Source organism: Bombus vosnesenskii, unplaced genomic scaffold, assembly GCF_011952255.1.
Source record: "Bombus vosnesenskii isolate JDL3184/JDL3185 unplaced genomic scaffold, Bvos_JDL3184-5_v1.1 scf7180000013297, whole genome shotgun sequence".
In the NCBI taxonomy this organism is placed as follows: Eukaryota; Metazoa; Arthropoda; class Insecta; order Hymenoptera; family Apidae; genus Bombus; species Bombus vosnesenskii.
This window is the reverse complement of record NW_022882947.1, coordinates 1,206,056-1,228,307: the sequence shown is the minus strand read 5'-3', so window position 1 is coordinate 1,228,307 and position 22,252 is coordinate 1,206,056. Positions and strand designations below refer to the sequence as shown.

At 35.0% G+C, this 22,252-nt stretch overlaps 3 protein-coding genes across 3 annotated transcripts; all 3 read left to right on the top strand.

Annotated features, from left to right (window-relative positions):
• The first annotated feature begins 945 nt into the window (after window positions 1-945).
• LOC117233513 (probable cytochrome P450 6a14) lies at window positions 946-7,253 on the top strand. The gene is made up of 6 exons (XM_033493870.1): window positions 946-1,510; window positions 4,188-4,563; window positions 4,878-5,403; window positions 6,133-6,354; window positions 6,558-6,809; window positions 6,903-7,253. Exons 2-6 carry the CDS (start codon window positions 4,234-4,236, stop codon window positions 7,070-7,072), a joined length of 1,500 nt encoding a protein of 499 aa, XP_033349761.1. The 5' UTR covers window positions 946-1,510; window positions 4,188-4,233; the 3' UTR covers window positions 7,073-7,253.
• A 711-nt stretch (window positions 7,254-7,964) lies between these two features.
• LOC117233511 (probable cytochrome P450 6a14) lies at window positions 7,965-12,847 on the top strand. Its single transcript, XM_033493868.1, has 6 exons — window positions 7,965-8,039; window positions 10,596-10,943; window positions 11,091-11,616; window positions 11,860-12,081; window positions 12,193-12,444; window positions 12,561-12,847. The coding sequence occupies exons 2-6, from the start codon at window positions 10,611-10,613 to the stop codon at window positions 12,728-12,730; spliced, it is 1,503 nt and encodes a 500-aa protein (XP_033349759.1). The 5' UTR covers window positions 7,965-8,039; window positions 10,596-10,610; the 3' UTR covers window positions 12,731-12,847.
• Window positions 12,848-13,794: 947 nt separating this feature from the next.
• LOC117233522 lies at window positions 13,795-21,698 on the top strand. The gene is made up of 12 exons (XM_033493891.1): window positions 13,795-13,949; window positions 14,573-14,916; window positions 15,139-15,667; window positions 15,762-15,983; window positions 16,182-16,433; window positions 16,579-16,743; window positions 17,882-18,004; window positions 19,580-19,929; window positions 20,006-20,531; window positions 20,672-20,893; window positions 20,991-21,242; window positions 21,513-21,698. The coding sequence occupies exons 2-12, from the start codon at window positions 14,584-14,586 to the stop codon at window positions 21,674-21,676; spliced, it is 3,138 nt and encodes a 1,045-aa protein (XP_033349782.1). The 5' UTR covers window positions 13,795-13,949; window positions 14,573-14,583; the 3' UTR covers window positions 21,677-21,698.
• Window positions 21,699-22,252: the final 554 nt, after the last annotated feature.

The window sequence follows — 22,252 nt, the reverse complement described above, 5'->3', positions numbered from 1 at the left end:
AAATTGTTTAATTTATAGACGTATTATTTAATGCGACGAACGTTTGTCGGAGTGTGACAAATGAAATTCAATATAATATCGAGGTGCGGTACACGTTCTGTTGAATATTGTTTTTGTGTATTTTACTAGTAGTTCAAATATTTTACTCATAGAAACAAGTAGTTCATGTTTTCATTACATATATCAATATAGTCAAATTAAAACATTGTTGATGTTTATATAACTTGTTATCGTAGCGTTGCCGGTTGTCTCCTGACTGCCGAATTAAAAGGACTACCTATATCAAATAGATAGTTCTTGTATCTTCGCGTATACACGCACGGGGTTTGTAATCTCATGTAATCCTTGTTATCGGTAGTATTGGTAGTCCACCCCTTATATATAGGAAAAAATTGTACAAAATGTTAAGTAGTTAAGAATATAACATTAAGAAAAATGGGTTTGTTATTTTATTAATAAATAATACATGGTAGATAATAGATATCTAATGTTGAATTTGTTCTTTTTCGAGGCTTGTGTGACTGATTCAGATGGAATATCCTAGCTCAGCGCCGTTCAATCATTGCCCATATGGAAAGATATTAGGCTTTCTGGACATAAAGAAATCGGTGTGCAACGGTGCGTTTATGAAGTAATAATTGCGCATCTTAAGGAAGGAGAAGTTTCGGAACTGAACAATTAACTATAAGCACTAAATAACATGTATGATTCTGTAGTTTACGAGGAGGCTAAACTCCTATTACAAGCGTCCTTTCCCCGCTTCATTTTAATTAATATGTTTCTTGAATAGCACGCGTCTTCGGATTTCAACTTTGTTCCCTCGTATCACCAGAATTTTTTGCCCGTCTGAAACTGTACCGACTGGCGTTGAAATTGCACTGGACTAGACGTTCCAGTTGCAAAATTGTTGCATCCGCTAACGCACGACTCAGTATACGCGGCAGAGAGCTTAATTTACTCTCAAGTGTCTTTGTTTCTAGTTTTTAAGATAAAAGATGACGGAAGCTAGATTCTCGCGAGATTGCAGTTACCGTATTACTGCTTCTTCTCTAGATGAATAAGGAAACAGTTACAGTTTAAGTGGCCTGTATAGCGTGACGATATCTTTTTGTCGCATTTTTTGTAGAGTTTTAACGTTTTAAAGCCCTAATTTGTAATATCAATGGAGTTATCAGCTTTGGTACGAAGCGACGCGCTGATAAAAATCCAAGCATCCCAATATTTCTTTTTATAGTTTAGAACTTGTCAAGGCCATTAAATAAGCCTATAAGCTTATAGTAGAACTGCAGTGCCTCGCGAATAGCATGCAAGTACGTTTCTAATCTTCGCGACAAATAGATGCTAACAAAATCAGTGAAGAGAAACAGATTTAATGGAAATTGCTGTATCGCAGAGTAAAAGTAATGTTTCGCATACATTAGTGTAACATTCAAAGAGACTAGAATTAATTTGCGACTGTACGAAAAAGAGGAAGGTGTTAAGGAAGAGAAAGAGGAATAACTAATTAAATGTAAGTATGATTTTTCATATTTTACTTACCTCTTATTCAATAGACTAAACTCCAAATCCCCTCTCTAAACTCTAAACTCTAAATTCCCTCAAAATGATATTTTTGTAATTGACAGTCGCCATATAGTAGAGTTTTATTTATCCGTTTTCTGTATTTTAGGCCCGAATACTCATTATCCGTATCTTAATACGCAAATCTTAATATCCGAATGTTCTATTATCGGAACATAGTTTTTTTCCAATAACAGATACCCTTTTCTTTTATTTGTTATTTCCTTTAATCGATCGAGCGAATAATGATCGTAAGAGCTTAATATGAACCTAATAGCGTTCCAACTATCAAAAGAAAATACGACATGATTAGAGAAGTCGAAGGTGATATCGATTTTGATGAACTTGAAAAATCTCAATTGTCAGTATGTTGTATGATCTTTTCTTAAACGTGTTATCGCCGCTCGGCCATAGTTTCCCAGATATTTTCAGAGTTCACTTCGATTTATATCATCTATGTACCAGAGTGAAGTGTAATAGAAACTAAATTTAATTGATGATTTTTACGAATATCTCGTAAAAGAAAGCCGAGCGACGATTACGTGTATTGGAAAGATTTGTTCAGAATGTTAACCATGATAACATATTTCAAACTCGTTCAAGAAATTTGTCTAATTACCGCAAAAAAAGACGTGCTATTAGAAAAATGACAATCGCAGACATTGTACGTAAACATAGTAAGTAAAAAGCATGATGAGAATTATGTAAATCGCGTAGATTATTCTGAGAATAGCGATGATAGAAAAGCACTTATCACATTAACGTTATAAAATGCTTCTATCGCGACAAAGATACGATGATAATGGCGTTTTTACAAAAATGGAAACTGCAAAGGAAAATTGTAACTTGTAACAAATTGTAACAACATTCGTGGCAGCTTCGATGGTTTGATATACAAAAAGAATGTAACTCCGTGCAGTTATTTTTATTAAAAGAATTATAACTTAACAGTCGAAAAGATACGGCATCCATAAATATTTCAAGAAATTGTCGATTAATTGGTATTTGAATAAGTGAAATTTCATGTCAGAAAAATTATTTTATTATCTGGAAATACCACTATTCGAACAGTTTCGTTTCCGTATTAGCCGCGACAAGGAGAACCCCGCTGTATGTTGGAAACTATTTGACAGAGCAACTTGAAGCTCTGTGGGCATATTCGCAAGATGAGCATAATTCTCGTCCGGAGTATCAAGTTAATATCTGCGAACTTCAATGACTCATCAACATCATACGTATTGGATATACGAGAAGAGACAAAGGGATGCTTAAGGGAGAAAGACGAATTATGCGGCAGTCGTTAACTGAGAGTCGAAGTTGCGAGGAATCGTTAATTGAGAGTCGAGTTGCGAGGAGTTAATTACTTGCGAGCCGAAAGAAAGTTACCGAATTGTTATGAGTTGTAAACTATTAGTTGTGGGCTCTGAGTTGTCAATTTATTTGTCTTAGTTATATCACATTACCGTATTTAGTTCACGTTATATGACCATCGTTACCTGTTTAATCCACTGTAAATAGATCCATCTATCAATAAATTTATCATATAGGATAGAAATCATTGGAAATCCTAATTTCTAGTACTTCTGAATAATATATATATATATATATGTAACATTGTAATCTAGAGTCTACTATAGCTGTAATTAAAGAATTGTAGTTATTTAATCTAATTGTAATTGTTCGCGAGTTGTGATAATGAGCTTGGGCTCGAGGCGACAGCCAGTCGCCGAACGTAGCCGTGGTCACGGGATCAACGCTTTATCTAACAAAAGTAATGGAGTAATTCTATAGCTCTCCTTAAAAGAAATATTTGTGGCGGCACGCGACAGTAAACATTCCAACGGTTTGGAATGTTTCCCGTGGCTCGTCGCACGCAGACCTTATTCTTCGAGCAAGATAATTGCCAGATGTCGATGCGTCTCCGCAGTACATGTTCAGCTAGCCTGAGGGCCCGTCATAAATCGTAGGATTAGTTGAGTAACAGTAATTTCAGTTATTAGACTATTAGTCAGACTATTAGTTGACTAAAGTCCTTCAAACAGTCTTTGTCCCAGCTACGGGAAGATAGGAGAGACCTATTTTTTAACGAACGGCGTCTCCCACTAGCAACTTTCCCTCGAGAGCGGCTAGCATTTTTTCTAACCATCGATATGGAGATTGACCAAGTAGCATCAACGCCAAATTCCCTCACCTTCTGAACGAAGGCTATCCTCGACGAATCCGATGATCTCGTGTCCTCAGACACACCCCATCGTAGCTTTCCTCCGCAGCATCATCGCGACGGAGAGTCATTCTCTCGTGAGGTCGTATTAGCGAGTTACTTAGTGCCTGTACGCTCGGTGGATATTCCACGTTTTCGCAAAGAGTTCGACTTAGATTTTTGTGAACACGTACATCTATCATCCCGTTGACCGCGGATTCGTTATTGAACCTAAGACCAACATTACTAGTATCGCGAGTGTCCAACCGCTGTGGTTGATTGTCGAGTATCCATACCCGTATTAACAGACCGTACCTTCGTTATAACACGACGATGGCCAATTCCAATGAAGATTTATCGAACGCCCACAATCTTATTCCTGACCCTTCTCCGACATATATAATACATACATTTGTATGTTTTGCAGATTGCGGAACTTTGACCTCTATCGTCGAGAGATTGAATAAGTCAAAATGGCATTTGAATTTTTATGCTACGTGACAGTGGTGTTCATTGCGCTGTATTATTATTTTACGGCAAAATTCAACTTTTGGAAGGATCGTTCAGTTCGAGGTCCAAAACCTATACCAGTGTTTGGCAATGTCTTCTGGCCGATGATTGGCAAGATATCGATTGCAGAATACTTGCAGAAGCTACATAACGAATATAAAGACGAACCTATGATCGGATTATTCGTACGAAGAACGCCTCATCTTGTTATACAGGACCCTGAGATTATTAAAGATGTTCTTATTAAAGACTTTTCCAAATTCGCGAATCGCGGATTCTTGAAGCAAGAAATAGTAAGTGAACGCATGGAAACGCATGTTTATATTTCAACGTGTTAAATTGAAGTCTCTACTAACAATAGGAATTATTATACACAGCAAGAAATTATTAGAACAGGCTAACAAACAAAATAAAAAATAAGTTGATACATCCAGCGAATGAAAGTTTATGTATCTTCATGTTCTTTTATTTAATATCTCTTTCTTAGATAGTTATTCTTTTGGTAAGCGATAAAAGATATAACAAATAACGATAAATAATATAATAAGTTCCAAATATTTCAAATATATAACATTCCGAATATAATGAATTCGTTCAATGGCTATAGGCGGAACCACTCTCTCAGCACCTCTTCTCTTTAGAAGTAGAAAGATGGAGGCCATTAAGAATGCAACTTTCCCCGGTATTTACATCTGGCAAACTCAAAGGAATCTTCTCCCTGATTTTCGAATGTGCCAAACGTATCGAGAGCTATTTAGATATATTGATAGCGAAAGGAGAGCCCATCGAGGTGCGAGAACTTGCGGCCAGGTATACTACCGACGTAATAGGCAGCTGTGCCTTTGGGATTGAGGTGAATTCGTTGTCGGACGAGGAAAACGAATTTCGCCGAATGGGCAAAGAAATCTTTGCTACACACTGGAAGGCGATTATAAAATTCAGGATGAAGGAGTGCATGGGAGAGTTGTACGATTTACTTGGTTATATCCTTCCGCCAGACAAGGTGAACGTATTCATTGAGAGGATCACCATCGAAACGTTGAACTACAGGAAAGAGCACAACATCGTTAGGCACGATTTCATGAATACGTTGTTGGAACTTCGGAATAACCCCGAAAAAGTAAAGGATATTAGTAAGTTTTTAGCAAAGACTATTATTCGTCCTATAAATTATTGTACGTACGCCTACTGACAAAAATTAAGAAACATTACGAGCGCTTGGAAAGTGCTGTATATCTTTTATCTTCCGAAATGCATCGGATGAAATTAAAAATAGCGTAAAGAGACAACAGACCACGTATGAAGTTGCAACATGTTATTTTTTTCCAATTATGCCCGTGTAAGATCTACGATTAATAACGAATCGGATGAACAAATCGAAACTTTGTAACAAAAGTTGAGATATACTTTGCTTCAATTACATAATTACTTGAGATAATTCTTGGGATGTTGGATAATTCTTTGGTTTGATAACTGTATACTCTCTGTGTGTCATTGATTCAATTAATCGAATACAACACGCAATTGATATTTCACGCCATGTATGTGTAATTTTTTGCATTAGCTCCCCTTCATATGTAAAGTATCCAACTTCCCAATTGACGTGTAACGTAATCCCACGAATGTTCAATTGGGTTCGAATCAGCAGATTGATTTGGTCGTTTAATTATATTAACATTTTCTCTCGAAAGAAAGGAAAGTCTTAACTAATTTAGAGGAATGTTTCGGGTCATTATCGCGTCGAAATTATCATTTTGTTGGCATTTTCTCGTTTGCAAATGGCAACACGTGGCTTTGTAAAATATCCTTATATACGAATCTATCCATAGTTTCCATTATTGTACCAGGATCATTTCTTTCAGAATTAACGGACACTTTGCTTGCTGCACAAGCATTCGTATTTTTCGCGGCAGGTTTTGAAACTTCATCGATGACGATCAGCAACGCTCTGTACGAGTTGGCTCTGAATCAAGAGATACAGAAGAAGCTACGAGAAGAAATAAAAGAATTCGATGCGAAAAATGCCGGGGATTGGAAATACGAGACTATAAAGCAGATGTCATATTTGGACAAAGTATTTAAAGGTTGAGACGTAACAGGATCGATTCCTTTAATACGCGGGAGGTTTACTACGATACGAGGGCAGAGCGAAAAGTTTCCGGAATGACAACAACAATCACAAATACCAACTATTGTACTAGCGGCGATTCCGGAGACTCACCAATCTGCTTTCGTAATTTATTCATTCTATCAATACTTTTATCTTCTCCTTTTATTCCGTTTATAGAGACATTAAGGAAATATCCACCTTTGGCATTCGTATCCAGAGAAACGACGGACAATTATACTTTCTCGAACACGAAAGTATCACTACAAAAAGGCATGAGAGTCTGGATACCGGTATTTTCTATTCACAGGGATCCAAATATCTATTCAGACCCAGATAAGTTTGATCCCGAGAGATTTTCCAAGGAAGCAGTAGATGCAAGGCATCCTATGCACTATTTGCCCTTTGGTCATGGTCCAAGGAATTGTATTGGTACGTTTATAACACGATTATACTTTATTTCCATAGAATTATTATTTTATCAAATGGCATTGACATTGTCTTCTTTCATTTATTTGATTTCAGGCGCACGTTTCGCAATTTACCAAACGAAGATTGGATTAATTAAGATTCTGCAGAATTATGAGGTGCACGTTTGTGAGAAGACACCGATTCCATACGAGTTAAATCCATATGCGTTTATAATATGCCCGAAAGGAGGATTATATTTAAACATAATTAAAAGTAAAAATTAATTTACTAATCCTCGAAATAATTTTCTATCTGTATAAGAGAGCAATACAGAATGTTCATGTGTTGCATGTACCTGGTACAGAAATATGTATATGATATTCTTTCCAGCAGTTCGTTTATGTAATGTCATAGAAGTATATACGTATATAATAAGCATATATAAACAGCGAATATTAATATCTACTAATACTAATTTACTAATTCTTCGATATCCATCTGCTATTAGTATTCTTATTCACTGGCTACATCAGCAAGTGTTGCACAACAATGTTACATGTGTGTTTACTTCCACAGCAGCTTCAGCATTTTTCGCAGTGTTTAGCATTGTTTAGAATTCTTGAAGAATAAATGAAATACCTAGCTTGTACATATAGCTTTTTATATACCTTTCATTTTAATTTCTTCGGTAAAAGCTTTATCGTACAATCGTTGCTTGTAGAGTCAAAGGAACCGTATTCTTATGATCCTGACATGAAATTCTTGTCAAATAGCAGAAGAGATAAAGCGAAAAATTTTATATTCACAGTCTGTGTCTACGGAAGGAGCAAGTTAATTAGCCTTATTTAATGGTTCACTATGGGGTTTCGTGACTTCTAATTTCTACCCTATCTTCTCTCTCTCTTTCTCTCTAGAGCAAGTTAATTGCACGAGTTAAACTGAAGTAATTGCTTTTACAAGAATAATAATAATTTCAGTAATTACTTGTAAGTTATGTAATACACAGTAATGTACGACATACGATACACAGTAAAGATAAGTAAATATTTTGTTTGATATCAGCAGTGTAATAATTGGAAGAACTTACGTATAATCTCTGTTACTATACATTCATGTATGATTTTATTTCAATTGCGTCACGATTTAAAAGGAGACGTAAGTAATGATCGCTGGCAGTATCAGTTGACATCTTTCCACGATACACAACAAACGTAGACCCGGAACAAACATTCGTAGGATCGTGATTACTACGTAAGTAATAGCAATATGTAAAGATTTCGTATCAAGGAAACTTCATCGCGTAAATGTGAAGAACTGTTCTAATTCAACAATTACTTTTCAACATACAAGTCAATTAATCCTACGTGATTCATCAAAAAGTTCGGAGAAAATTCTTACTTTTTATTTTATTTATTTTTAGAAACAACCTAATTTTTTTTTAAAGTTTATAATATGGAATCCGTTTACAATGTATATAATTAGTAAATTTAGACTTTCTATGACGATAATCATGTTGATTATTTTTTATTTCTAATATTACACAATTCAATTTCACTGTTACATTCATTCAAGATTGTCTCGTATCGATTGTTTGAGCTCATTGTCTAAGGGAACGAACGTAAACATTCTGTTCAATGTAATCTCAACATTTTTGTGTTATACCACGGTACAATGTCATTGCAAAATGTAGTGAAATTACTATTATTTGTATACCTTGTAAAGATACATTTGTGAAAAAAGTAGCGCACTTACAGCTGGGAAAACAATAGTTGTTTACAACCAGGCTATTGTTTTGAATCGTTACACAAATATTGCTATCTCTGCAATTTTATCTGTTTACAAATGAGACATTCCATGAGCTTTGTAAATACATTTAAAGTGCATCTAAAAGATACGCATGTAATCATAAAAAATCTATCAAATCTATCTATTTAAAATTATTTATAACTAAAATAAAGATAGACAAAGAAATGGAAAATAAATGTTGTAACATTTGTCTGCTGCAAAAACATTTTACGTTTTTTGAGAGAGCTACGTATCAAAATTTTACCAAAATGAACAGAAATAACTTTTGGTTGCAACGCGTTTCCCTGGGCTTCAAAACAATGTGCATAATTATTTCTACATTTCTACAATACCCACACCAGTCTATGTACTTATTTATTTAAAATGCGGGAAAGAACGGCCATCTTCATTAATGTTGTATTCAACGTAGCAGACAAAATAATCAATTCACATTGTGTATAATGAGATAACAATTTTACGTGCTTTATCGATTGATGAAGTTGGTTGAGCAAAACAACTATTCATCGAGGAAATTTTTTTGCGTCTGTTGAATTCGACCAATGGAACAAATACAAATTATCAAAAATATCAGAAACTGGCGCGAACCAAAAGAAGCAGAGAGCAGCCTTTTCTTAATTAATAGTCAGTTGTGACTTTACTGTATAGTTGTTAGAATCGTTACGTTCAATAAAGCAAAGCTATTACGTTACATTAAAGTTCACGGCTGTTCAAAGTCATTGGAGATTAGCTTCATCATTCGTTTTGACAATTTGATTACCTTAGTTTTTCTTTTCGCGATCGTTTCGATCTTGGCTGTCTTACGGATGAAATTAAAATGTATTTCCTTGTGTGGTCATGTTTATATAATAAACAAAATAAAGATAGACGAGGAAGCGAAGGTGAATATCGTAAAGTATTGTATACTTGTTGCACTGCTTGTTGCTGAGAACTAGCTATCAAAGTTTTACCAAAACGAATGATTTATTTTTATCTTACGGATGAAATTAAAATGTACTTCCTTGTGGGGTCATGTTTATATAATAAATAAAATAAAGATAGACGAGGAAGCGAAGGTGAATACCGTAAAGTATTGTATACTTGCTGCACTGCTTGTTTGTATTAAATTTTAATCTCGCGTAATATGGAATAAAAGATACGTATTTTTCAAATGAATGACAATATCGATATAGAGATTTAAGAATACGTTAAAGTGGCTCTGATTATTATTTCTATATCACAATTGTTTAACATTATGGCGTATGCCCCGAAATACTTGTATCTTGTATTTAAGTCGAAATTTAGAAGGACAATTTCAGTCAACTCAATAAAGAGGTTCGCATTAGATAAATGATATCTATAAATTGATTAAAACAATTCCTCGATGGTGTATGTCGACCTTAGAATGACCGAGAAAACAAATAAGTGTGACACATGTGGAGAAGAAACGATCGTATCAGTTGAATGTATAGCTACTTAAATTGGATGACGACTGTAACAAGAAAAGTATGCATGGAGATTGTTCTAGGGCGACGACAAAAGTAAGCATCGGTACGAACGACAGAAGGAACACGGCAGTGTCGTCATAGAAATTATTGAGCTACATATTCGAGCAACTTGACAAGCAAATTGACGAAAACTCGATAAGATGATAAGAGGCTATTATTTTGTTAAACAGCGCAAATCCTTATTACAAAGAAAGAAATATCGACAAAGAAGACTAGGATTAAGTTTCAGTTTTTAAGATCTTTTCGAGTGGATATCCAATTGTTCTTCGATATGGAATAAAAATGAATAATCGATAAAAAGTTTAAATTTATTTGATTAACGCTTGCGATAAAAGAAAATTAATCGTTAGAGTCGATAATTAATCGAGGAGTCGACATATCGCAGATATCAATCTGCTAGTTATTAATTGTTAGCTTGTTTTCCTGCGTTTAGCGTGTGGCTTTAGTCATCCACTTCATAAGAAGCAGAAGTTACTGTAACCAGTCAATTCTGATCAGTGAAATTTGATTTTTACAGAAAGCGTGATACAACATGGATTATTTTCAACTTGTCTGCGCCATTGGCGTGGTGCTTTTAGCGATCTACTATTATTATACCTCGACATTTGACTACTGGAAGATTCGTGGCATACCCGGACCGCAACCTACTGTCTTCATTGGTAATTTCAAAGATATTTTACTTAGAAGAGTGTCGCTAGCCGATAAGCTGAGAGAATTTTACGATGAATATAAGAAAGAGCCAATGTTTGGAATATTCGAGGGAACGACGCCTGTCCTCGTTATTAAAGATCTGGAATTAATCAAAGACGTTCTCATCAAGGACTTTCCTCTATTCGTTAACCGAGGTTTCCGCTTGTTTCCAAAGGTACTTGAAAATTATAATTAATTTACGAATTTCTGTTTCTATGTTCGTTGATTGCCCGATACTTTTACGCCATTTGGCGCGTAAAAGGAAATATATTAATATCCACTTCTTGAAAGAAAGAAAAATTCAAAAAAAGATTTTATTCAGGCAGAACCACTGGGAGAACATCTGTTCGCTCTGGAGGAGGAAAGATGGCGACCAATGAGAGCAAAACTCTCCCCAGTATTCACGTCAGGCAAGCTGAGAGAAATGTTCCCTCTCGTAATAGAATGCTCGAAGAATCTGGAGGAATACTTAGACAGCGTGGTCGAAACGGGTAAACCAGTGGAATGTCGCGATTTGGCTGGGAAATTCACAACCGACGTAATCGGTAGTTGCGCTTTTGGAATCAACATGAACGCTCTGTCGGATGAGAACAGCGAATTTCGCGAAGTAGGCAAAAAAATATTCACGCAGACCACGCGAATGCAAATCAGAGATATCTGTCGGCAATTCCTGCCAAACATCTACGAAATATTTGGCCATCTACTGCAAATTCCAGGAGTCGACCAATTCTTAATAGACGTGGTCAGAGACACGATAAAATACAGAAGAGAGAATAAGATAGTCAGACCAGATTTCATCAACACGCTGATGGAACTTCGAGACCATCCAGAGAAATTAGAAAATATAGGTATACAGCTTAAAATAAACCGTCTGTGACTTTCTTTAGGTGGATTACAAATATTTGTCCATTTCTGATAAATCTTAACGTGCCGAAGAGTAAAAAGAGGAGAGCCATGAATTTTTGCTTCGAAATTTGAATTCCGTTATCGAAAAACTTCCTCTTAGAAGAAATTTTCCAATTTTAGTTGATAATAATTTAGTTGATAATAATTTAGTTGGTAATAAAGGTCGGTGATATTGTCTTTTACAGAACTAACAGATTCGTTGCTCACCTCGCAAGCCTTTGTCTTTTTCGCGGCTGGGTTCGAGACTTCCTCAACGACGATATCTCACGCTCTTTACGAACTAGCGCTAAACCAACATATACAGGATAGATTACGTAAGGAAATCAGAGAGGTTTACGACAAACATCAAGGAGTTTTAACGTACGATGCAGTTAAAGAGATGAAATATCTGGACAAGTTTTTCAAAGGTGCGTTACAATGTTAAAACGAAACTTTGATTTCTGAAGAAAATTATTCGAGCAGTTGTTCCAACATTCGAAACGATGATTTACATAAATTATTTACTCTCCTCTATGTAGAGGTGCTGAGAATGTACCCGCTAATACCGTTTATAATGAGAGAGGTATCGGAAAATTACACGTTCAAAGGCACCAAGGTCAGCATAGAAAAGGGCACGAAAGTGTGGGTGCCAGCTTATGGAATCCAAAGAGACGCAGATGTCTACCCGGAACCTGAGAAATTCGATCCTGAAAGATTCAACGACGATGCTGTTGCTGCTAGACACCCTATGGCTTATTTGCCTTTTGGCGATGGTCCAAGAAATTGCATTGGTAAGTTAATAAAAATAAGCAAAAGAAAAGAAAATCTACGCGGTACTAGTAAAGTATCTTTTACCTCTAAAAAAAAAAAAGCATGAATGACGTAGCTTCTTAATCGTTATTTTCAGGATCTCGTTTTGCACAGTATCAAAGCAGGGTTGGCATTATAGCGGTCATTCGCAATCACAAAGTCGACGTTTGTGAGAAAACTAGGATTCCCTACGAAACTGATCCCCTTTCATTTATGCTGACGTTAAAAGGAGGTGTGCATTTGAAAATAACCAAAGTAGAGAATTAATATACTAAAGAATTGTATTGTTATACGCAATAATGTACATATCTAGCTAATTTTAATCCGACCATTTATGGTGACTCTTGAAATTGATAATAAAATTGCAGCATCGATTACAAGTTTGCGTTAATCAAAATACTTACTATTGGTTACTACCAATGGTAACTTGTTACTTACTCTTCTCGTTTTCTGTGCCTGGTCGGTTTGAACATTTTTCATGCCTTTAACACGTCAAAATTCTTGAACAGTTTTCTTAGAGCGAAATAGTTTCTATCATTAGATCAGCAGCAAAAGAAGACTGTTCTATTTACAGTAATTTTTTACTACTGTTACTTAATTCACAAGTAAATATATTCATTCATATAAATTAATTCATAAATCAGATAAACGTTGTTTTTTATATTCATGACACGTTACATTGTCAGAATGAGTTAGCAAAAGATTGAATCAAAGATGTTGATGATTTATATATTGATCCAATATGTATCAGTAAATTCGTGATTATATTCGCAAGCCATACGGTGACGTTACACAATGACGAATGGTTTACGTAAACGATACGAGTAAATCTTTGTCAAGGACTTCGTTGCAATCTATCAGAATGACTCTCGACAAATACTGTTTACTCGACAAATATATATATATATATATATATATATACACATTATTTCTATTATATCTTTAAACTGATTTTGTCACCCGTGATATTTCATATTTTTTATATGTTTTATAAATATATTTAATGGTCATACGGGTCATATTTCTATAAATCAAATAAATATTATATAATGAAATGGACTAACGCTGTGTCACTGTTTGTTATCAAATTCCTCTCAAGAAAAAACTGATGAAATAATACGATATCCAAACTACTTATGGCCATATATATATATATATACGTATTCTCTAGATAAGCGAAGGAGAATATTCACTGCGATGAAACAAAGTTGAAACTTTTCGTGGAAACAATATCGAAAACTTGATTCGTTTCAAAATCTAAATTAGTTTCCGTTAGTCTGCCTTTTGATCCCTGCCTTCGTATAAATAGTGTGCGTTGCATGACGCCAAGCAGCAAAATACCGACAGTAGCTAAAATGACTCTGTTGCTATCGCTCAGCTGGCTCAAGTTGAAGCATCATCGTTAATATCATTCAACATTCTGTATGAGATACGGACAGACACGTTTCTTCCTACTTAGTAGAAGCTTTATTTAAAGAACAACCATGTAAGTATGACAACAATTTGAAATTTAATTTGTACATTTAAATGTCACGTATTTTTTATTCAACCGACTAATTACCTTAAGTGTTCATTTACAATTTAAAAGTAAAATTTAAATGTTCTTATCGATCAAGCAAAACTTATTGATTTTTTAGCGGCTTTCTGATATTGGTAACGTGATAAGAATAATTACGATTTTTACACTACATTAGGAGTTCGTCACAGTGCACGTAGATGATAAAAGCAACACGAAGTATATTTTGTAATTTAGGTATATCACGGGAAATTATTACTTTACTAACGTTATTACATCGGAAGTACATTTTCCTCGCATATCCATAGACTATCGTTCAAAGGTATGTAAACACTTGCTTCCGCTTGACAGAGAGCAATTAAAAAAAAATCGACCGAAGGACTCCAGTTATTTGTTATTAGGAATTCCAGTTATTTGTTATTAATACGATCGTATGGAATACGATTATTCGAGAAAATATTTCTGAAACTCCAATCCGTCGTAATAAACTGAAGATTGATAATTTTGAAACGAAGCGTAAAACCATTTAGAAATAAGTAAAATAGAGAAACGACAGCAGTCATTGATTGTGATTTTTAATTATTGGAATTTAGTACCTTACAACATGGACTACTTTCAACTTCTCCTCGGCATTGCTGCAATATTTCTCGCGATCTATTTTTACTATAACTCGGTTTATGACACCTGGAAGAATCGTGGCGTACCTGGACCAAAACCGTCAATATTTGTTGGCAATTTTGTGGATATTCTCCTTAAAAGACAGGCCGTAGCCACAATTGTGAAAAATTTGTACAACGAGTACAAAAGTGAACCGGTCTTTGGTATATACGAAGGAACATCACCGATTCTTGTTATTAACGACTTAGACTTGATCAAGGATGTCCTCATCAGAGACTTCTCTTTATTCGTGGACAGAGGATTCAAAGTACTTGAAAAGGTATTTCCTTCATTGATTGCTCCGCGCAACAACATTATTGAAAACAGATTTATTTAGTTGATTTGATGCAAAAAGCATCTTGAGTTCAAGGATAAACGAGGTGTTTTGGAAATAATAAAATAATCGTACAAACATTTTTCGGAAATTATTATTCGCAACAATTGCAAGACTTCCCGAAATCAAAGTGTTTGTAAATTTATCGATATATCATTTCATGCGTAGATAGAGCCATTGTCGCAGCATCTCTTCCTTTTGGAAGCCAAGAGGTGGCGACCACTGAGAGCGAAGTTATCACCAATATTCACCTCCGGTAAACTGAAAGAGATGTTCCCACTTATAACAGAGTGCGCGGGAAATTTAGAAAAATATTTAGACAACATAGTAGCAAAAGGTGTGCCAGTAGTAGAGTGTCGTGATTTGGCTGCAAAATTCACGACCGACGTGATCGGGAGCTGTGCATTCGGAATCAGCACGAATGCTCTTGAAGATGAGAACAGCGAATTCCGAAGAATGGGCAAACAAATTTTCACTCCCAATTTAAAACAGACTATTCGAGAATCTTGCAGACGACTTGCACCATTTCTGTTTAGTGTAGTTGGTTACTTTTTACGGATGACGGAGATAAACAACTTTTTCATAAATCTGGTTCGTGACACAATGGAATATAGGAAGACGAATAATATAGCAAGACCAGATTTTATTTACCAGCTGATGCAACTGAAAGAACATCCGGAAAAGATGGAAAATGTTGGTGAGTAGGGAATTTGAAAGTATATCTCAAATGAAATCGCGAAAAATACATATGTCACTAACAGAGTTATAACAAAAAATTGTGTGTTTTACAGAACTAACCGACTCCCTAATTGCCGCGCAAGCGTTTGTCTTTTTCATTGCTGGATTCGAAACGTCTTCGTCCACGATAGCGCATGCTCTCTATGAATTAGCACAAAATCAGGAAATACAAGATAAATTACGGCAAGAAATTAGAGATGAGTACGACAAAGATGGTGGAACTCTGACGTACGAAGGTATCAAAGGAATGAAATATTTGGACAAAGTGTTTAAAGGTGTGTGCCAAAGAATATTAAAACACGTCTACCTAATGAAATCTGTAATGACAATTTATAACAAAAAGAAAGAAACACTTGATTATTCAAAAGATAGTAAAATGATCATTTACTTATAAATGAGAGAATAGATCCGATTCTCGCGAATAAAACCTGTGCTTTATTTTTACGGAAGAAATATTTTTTGTTACTCCATAGAGACACTAAGGAAGTATCCAATACTGACGGTATTAAACAGGCAAGCAATGGAGAATTATACGTTTAAAGGCACAAAAATCACCATACCAAAAGGAACAATAGTATGGGTACCAGTATATGGTATCCAACACGATTCAAATATTTATTCAGATCCTGAGAAATTCGATCCGGAAAGATTTAACGAGGATGCTGTTGCTGCCAGACATCCTATGAGCTATCTATCCTTTGGCGATGGCCCGCGAAACTGCATTGGTATTTAAATAAAATAAATAAAATATACTCGCAACATAGTATCTTGTACCCTTATTCTTACATAATGCTATTAGTTAATACTATGATAATTATACGATTAATTATACGATATCGGATCGATGTAATTTTTAAAAATTGCTTTCAGGTGCCCGATTCGCCAATTATCAAAGCAAGGTCGGTCTTGCAACGATTCTGCACAATCACAAAGTCGATGTTTGCGAGAAAACCAAAATTCCATACGAACCGGACAAAGAGGCATTTTTGTTAACGCTCGCCGGCGGGGTAAATTTAAAGATAACTAAAGCACAATGTTAATGTAAATAATTATTTAAATGTATTTTTTATCTAATTATACTATTACATCGTGTACCTTGCAATAACCGTAAATTAAGTTGTATTATTGTGTACAAATTCTTTAGAAACGATCGTATCAGAGAACGAAAATATTTTATTGATAACGCTTGAAACTTTTGAGACGTAGATGTAACAAAATTTCGGTGGAAGTATCATTATTGAATTCGGTTATCGTGAATTTTCATTCACACAGTATTATAAAGATAACGACAAACGGACCAACTTTGTTAGCACATAAAAACGAATCGTTATTGTAATTAAAAAATTACTCCGAATAAATTTGATACAATCGACAATTTTCCACACAATTTTCGACTGCTCGAAGATAAGAAAGTGTAAGAAAAAATAAGCCGTGTAAACGGCGTACGAAGAAGGCGTTAACCAATTGCTACTCATCAACTGCGCCATATGGAGAGTGGGTAGAAGCAAATTTACAGTCATACTATTTCTGGCTGAAACGACTTCAGTCAGTACAGTTTGGCATTGATCGTAGATACAATTCAAACAGTTTCTTTCTTGCAGGAAGCTTTCATCTTCATATAATTACCCATCTCAACAAGTAAGTGTACAATATCTTACGGTCACATTACTGCAATACGTTGACTATATAGCGTGTAGTTGATTATCAGTACACATGGTGCAATTGCGTAGCAGCAAAAATACGTCGAAAAGTTAAAATGTTAGATAACATATATTATAGGTTATATTCTCTATAGGTTAACATCATCCTTCTTGCTTTTATCATCAAACCATACACAGACTTATGCGATAGTTATTTTGTTTCAAATGAACGTAGTAATAATTTTGTTTATTACAAGCAACGGTGTTATCTGTCGCGCTGAATTATCAGCAAACGAGATTAATTATCAGAAAATATCTGTATATAATCACACAAGCATCATTTACTTTATTTTATACTCTACGTGATGACAATTATTATCAAACGATGAGTTAGAATTTAATGGAGCGTAGTTTTATGGCAAAATCTGATTTACGTGTCATCTATAACTGAATATAATGCAAAAAGACGCAAAATGATTAATTTGTCCTTTCAGATATTAGCTACTTATAGATTGTTATTAAATCTTTATCAGTCGGTATCGGTGTTCCTAAACTTTTCTTTTCTGCTTTGGTTTATCTGCTGCAAGATATCTGTCATAACGGTATCAGTTTGGTGACAAGTCACTATAGTCACTTGACTGAAGACACCAGAAAGAGTTTCTTAGTTTATGTTTCTATGATACCTCTGTTTACGTGCGCCATTTTAATAGTGTCTGATTAAATGAACTTTAGGTAAGCTCCTATAATCCGAACCATCGCTGCGCGTTAATTCAGTTATGTATACAATGTCTAATTATAATATGTAAATAATAGGTGCGCTCCTTGTGTGATACGCTCTCATGCGTCGCAATTAATAAAGGCTTGCAACGTTATTGCGTATTTAAAAGCAAATGTATTCTTATTAACTGAACCAAAAATCGTTAGCGATAGAGAGAAATATACAGGGTGATTGGTAACTGGTGGTACAAGCGGAAAGGGGGTGATTCTACACGGAGAAAGAAGTCGAAAATATAGAATAAAAAATTAAAAAAATTTTTTTTTTAATTTTTCTATCGAGACAACGATCTACAGTGAGATCCGTTATAACGAGACGCGATAAAGTGCACGCGTACCGAGCGAAAATTCAAAGTCGATTTTCTCGAAAACAAAGTCTCGAACGAAAAATTTTTATTCTATATTTTCGACTTATTTTTTCGCGTAGAATCACCTCCTTTCCGCTTGTACCACCAGTTACCAGCCACCCTGTATATAGATGGACTTCTATTATATAAACGACCTGGTCGTATGAACCAAATCGTCCCTCAATGGGGTTTATATAAACAGAATCTCACTGTATGTGCCATTTTCTAATCCGTACAATTAATTTTAAAACGTGCGGATAGTGCTCTTAGTTTAACCCCTTCCTGTACTTTAGCGAGTCAGACTCGCGATGAAGATTTTGGCCCAAACATGAATATCGCGAGTCTGATTCGCGACCAGATACTTGGACCAAACGTAAACATAACAAACCGAGCTCGCGGACTGTTTTTTTCCCCGTTACGATCGTGACTGAATGTAAGTTCCTGTTTACGAGCATCAGTGTGATCTGTTTCGTCGAATTAAATGGCACGGGAAGGGGTTAATAGCAAATTACTTGTCCGAAACTCGACTAAATGCCACGAACATTCTAAAGTTATGCTATACATTTGACAAATTTTTGAAAATTTATACCATAAATATTTTTATTTCATTAAAAGTTTTATAGAGTATAAGTAGAAAAAACAACATCAAGGAAGTACGTTCCACGATTCATCGCTAGTACTAATGATCATCCGAGCGCGATCATCTTTATCTACTTCGAAGTAGTCGTTGCCATCGTGACGCGTCGTGTCGTCACTAATTGTAAGCGCCTGTCTTTCATTTTCCTATTGATAGTATTATTATGTGAACTCCACGCTGTTGCGGTTCATTTATCACAATTGTATAGAGACAACATGTTACACCATAATAATATCTCATCCTGAGCCCAAAGTGAGGTAAGTTTTTAAAAATCAAACAAAATTCATTAGTCGTATTCAGCTTGCCCGTTAACGATTTATTTATGTTTTTATCCTTCTGAATGTTCATCCTGTTACAATATCATATAGATACAAAATTTTCGATCATTAATAGTTAAGAATACGTTTTTAATTGCACACTCTATATTTAAAAACTATCCTACAAACACTGATATTTATTCGTTGAAATTAAAGAAATCTCGTTCGACATGGACTATTTTCAACTACTGTGTGGCATTTCCATACTACTTCTTGCGATCTACTATCATTACTCTTCATGCTACAACTTCTGGAAAAGTCGCAATATACCTGGATCAAAACCGATAATCTTCTTTGGCAACTTTCTGGGCGTTCTTCTTAAAAGAGAATCGATGGCCGATTGGATGAAGAGATTGTACGACCAATATAAGAATGAACCAGCTTTTGGAATATACGTAGGAACATCACCACTTCTGATGCTCAACAACCTAGATATGATTAAAGATATTCTCATCAAGGACTTCTCTTTATTCGCTGACCGAGGATTTAAAATATATGATGAAAAAGTAATTAACAACTTCATTGTTTCTGCGTTACATACACTTTTCAAGTAACTAATTATTATTGCTATTTCTTGCGTAGATAGAACCAATACAGCAAAATCTCATCATGTTAGAAGCTGAAAGATGGAGGCCGTTGAGAGCTAAACTTTCGCCGGTATTCACATCCGGCAAGCTCAAAGAAATGTTCCCACTTATAACAGAATGCGCGGAAAAGTTGGAGAAACACTTGGAAAAATTAGCACAGAAGGATGAACCGGTGGAGTGCCGTGAGTTTACTGCAAAATTCGGGATCGATTCGATCGGTAGCTGTGTTTTTGGACTAAACATGAATGCTCTCGAGGATAAGAACTCTGAATTTCTTCGAATGAGCAAACAAATTTTTGCAGTTAACGCGAAACAGATAATTCGAGATTTTTGTAGAGAATTTACACCATTCCTGTATAAAATAATTGGTTCTTACCTGCAACCAAAAGAAGTCAATGACTTTTTTGTAAATTTATTTATCGATACGGTGAAGTACAGGATGGATAATAACATAGTCAGACCAGATTTTGTGCACTTGCTGATGGAACTGAAGAAACACCCGGATAGAGTTAACAATATTGGTGAGGATGAGAATACAGTTTAATATTATGCTTCGAATAAAATTATCATTATAAATATATCATATTATAAATTATCATAATAAAATTATTATTGCAATAACATAATAATGCATAGTAACGAATCTTGTTGTATTTTGCAGAACTCACAGACGCGTTGCTTGCCTCGCAAACTTTCGCATTTTTCGTCGGTGGATTCGAAACATCTTCCTCAACGATGTCACATGCTCTTTACGAGTTAGCACAAAATCTCGAAATACAAGACAAACTAAGAGAAGAAATTAGAGACGTCTATGATAAAAGTAATGGAGTTTTGACATACGCAGATATCAAAAGAATGAAATACTTGGACAAAGTACTTAAAGGTGCGTAGTAGAGGGTAAACTCGCAAAATTATTGAAATATGCAAAAAATAATTTTATTAATACGAATGGTAATATTTTCTATGCCTTTTCTCCGCAGAAACACTAAGAAAGTACCCGCCATTACCTATGCTAAACAGGCAAGCGATGGAAAATTATACGTTTAGAGACACGAACATTTCCATACCAAAAGGAACAGATATATTTATACCAATATATGCCATTCAAAATGATTCAAATGTATATCCCGATCCTGAGAAATTCGACCCTGAAAGATTTAACGAGGATGCTGTCGCCGCTAGGCATCCTATGAGTTATCTGTCTTTTGGCGATGGACCAAGAAACTGCATTGGTATGCTAATAAAATAATAGGATAAGAAAATATCAAATCTTTGGCATGTGCTTAGATCGTCGGTTTCAATCAGCATGACATTATGGAAAAGATAAATCGTCAACATCTTTTTCTTACCTTCTATCATCTTCTCCCATTTAGAAAGCATTTCTTCTATCTTTAACATATAAAATCTTCATGAGTTGGAATTTGTTAAAAATTTTCTGTGAAAAGTTTCCTTCCCAAACCTTCAAGCCAAATAAATATATAATTTTTTATAATTATTTGTAGGTGCCCGTTTCGCGCAATATCAAAGCAAAGTTGGACTTGCAACGATTCTCCGTAACTACAGAGTCGATGTCTGCGAGAAAACCAAGATTCCTTTTGAAAATGACATTCATGCCTTTATATCGACGCTGAAAGGAGGAGTGTATTTGAAAATAGCTAAGGCATAAAAAAAATTATTCTTATACTTATATTGTTATAATAAGTCATTATGTTATAATATATTATTTTATTTTATATTATTATATTATACTAAAAAGAATTTTAAGACACAGAAACAAGACGTTAATAAAATAAATATGACAGAAATTTGATACATTTTGTTGCGGTATTTGAAAGTGATCGGCACAGACGACTAATCGAGATCGATTAAAAGGTTAGATGGCTAACCAAAACCCTAATCGGTACATCTCTACTACTTGAACTGACATAAAAACTTGCACTAGTTGAATCCTTTATGGAGATCTTTAACTTTGACCAATTGGTTGCATTGCTGGCATTCTCTCTCAGCTCTCTTAGTACATTCCTTCTTGGAAAGGATGCGACGATTACAGTGTGGAATTTCCGCCAGAACTGAGAAAATCTAACTACTTTCACCTGGTATTGACATACTCTTCTGAGCTTTTATGAATGAACACCGGATGTATCGAATTTTCAATGAGAGAATTAATATATATCCGTACTTTTTATTACGCTGATCGTTTGTCATTGTTGTCAATTTGTTACCATCGAATAACGTAAATTAA

Coding starts and splice junctions, on each gene's coding strand:
- LOC117233513 (XM_033493870.1), top strand. CDS start 4,234: ATGGCATTTGAATTTTTATGCTACGTGACAGTGGTGTTCATTGCGCTG. Junction 4,564..4,877: donor GATTCTTGAAGCAAGAAATA/GTAAGTGAACGC, acceptor CAATGGCTATAG/GCGGAACCACTCTCTCAGCA. Junction 6,810..6,902: donor TGGTCCAAGGAATTGTATTG/GTACGTTTATAA, acceptor ATTTGATTTCAG/GCGCACGTTTCGCAATTTAC.
- LOC117233522 (XM_033493891.1), top strand. CDS start 14,584: ATGGACTACTTTCAACTTCTCCTCGGCATTGCTGCAATATTTCTCGCG. Junction 15,984..16,181: donor TTTGGACAAAGTGTTTAAAG/GTGTGTGCCAAA, acceptor GTTACTCCATAG/AGACACTAAGGAAGTATCCA. Junction 16,434..16,578: donor TGGCCCGCGAAACTGCATTG/GTATTTAAATAA, acceptor AATTGCTTTCAG/GTGCCCGATTCGCCAATTAT.
- LOC117233511 (XM_033493868.1), top strand. CDS start 10,611: ATGGATTATTTTCAACTTGTCTGCGCCATTGGCGTGGTGCTTTTAGCG. Junction 11,617..11,859: donor AGAGAAATTAGAAAATATAG/GTATACAGCTTA, acceptor TGTCTTTTACAG/AACTAACAGATTCGTTGCTC. Junction 12,082..12,192: donor TCTGGACAAGTTTTTCAAAG/GTGCGTTACAAT, acceptor TCCTCTATGTAG/AGGTGCTGAGAATGTACCCG.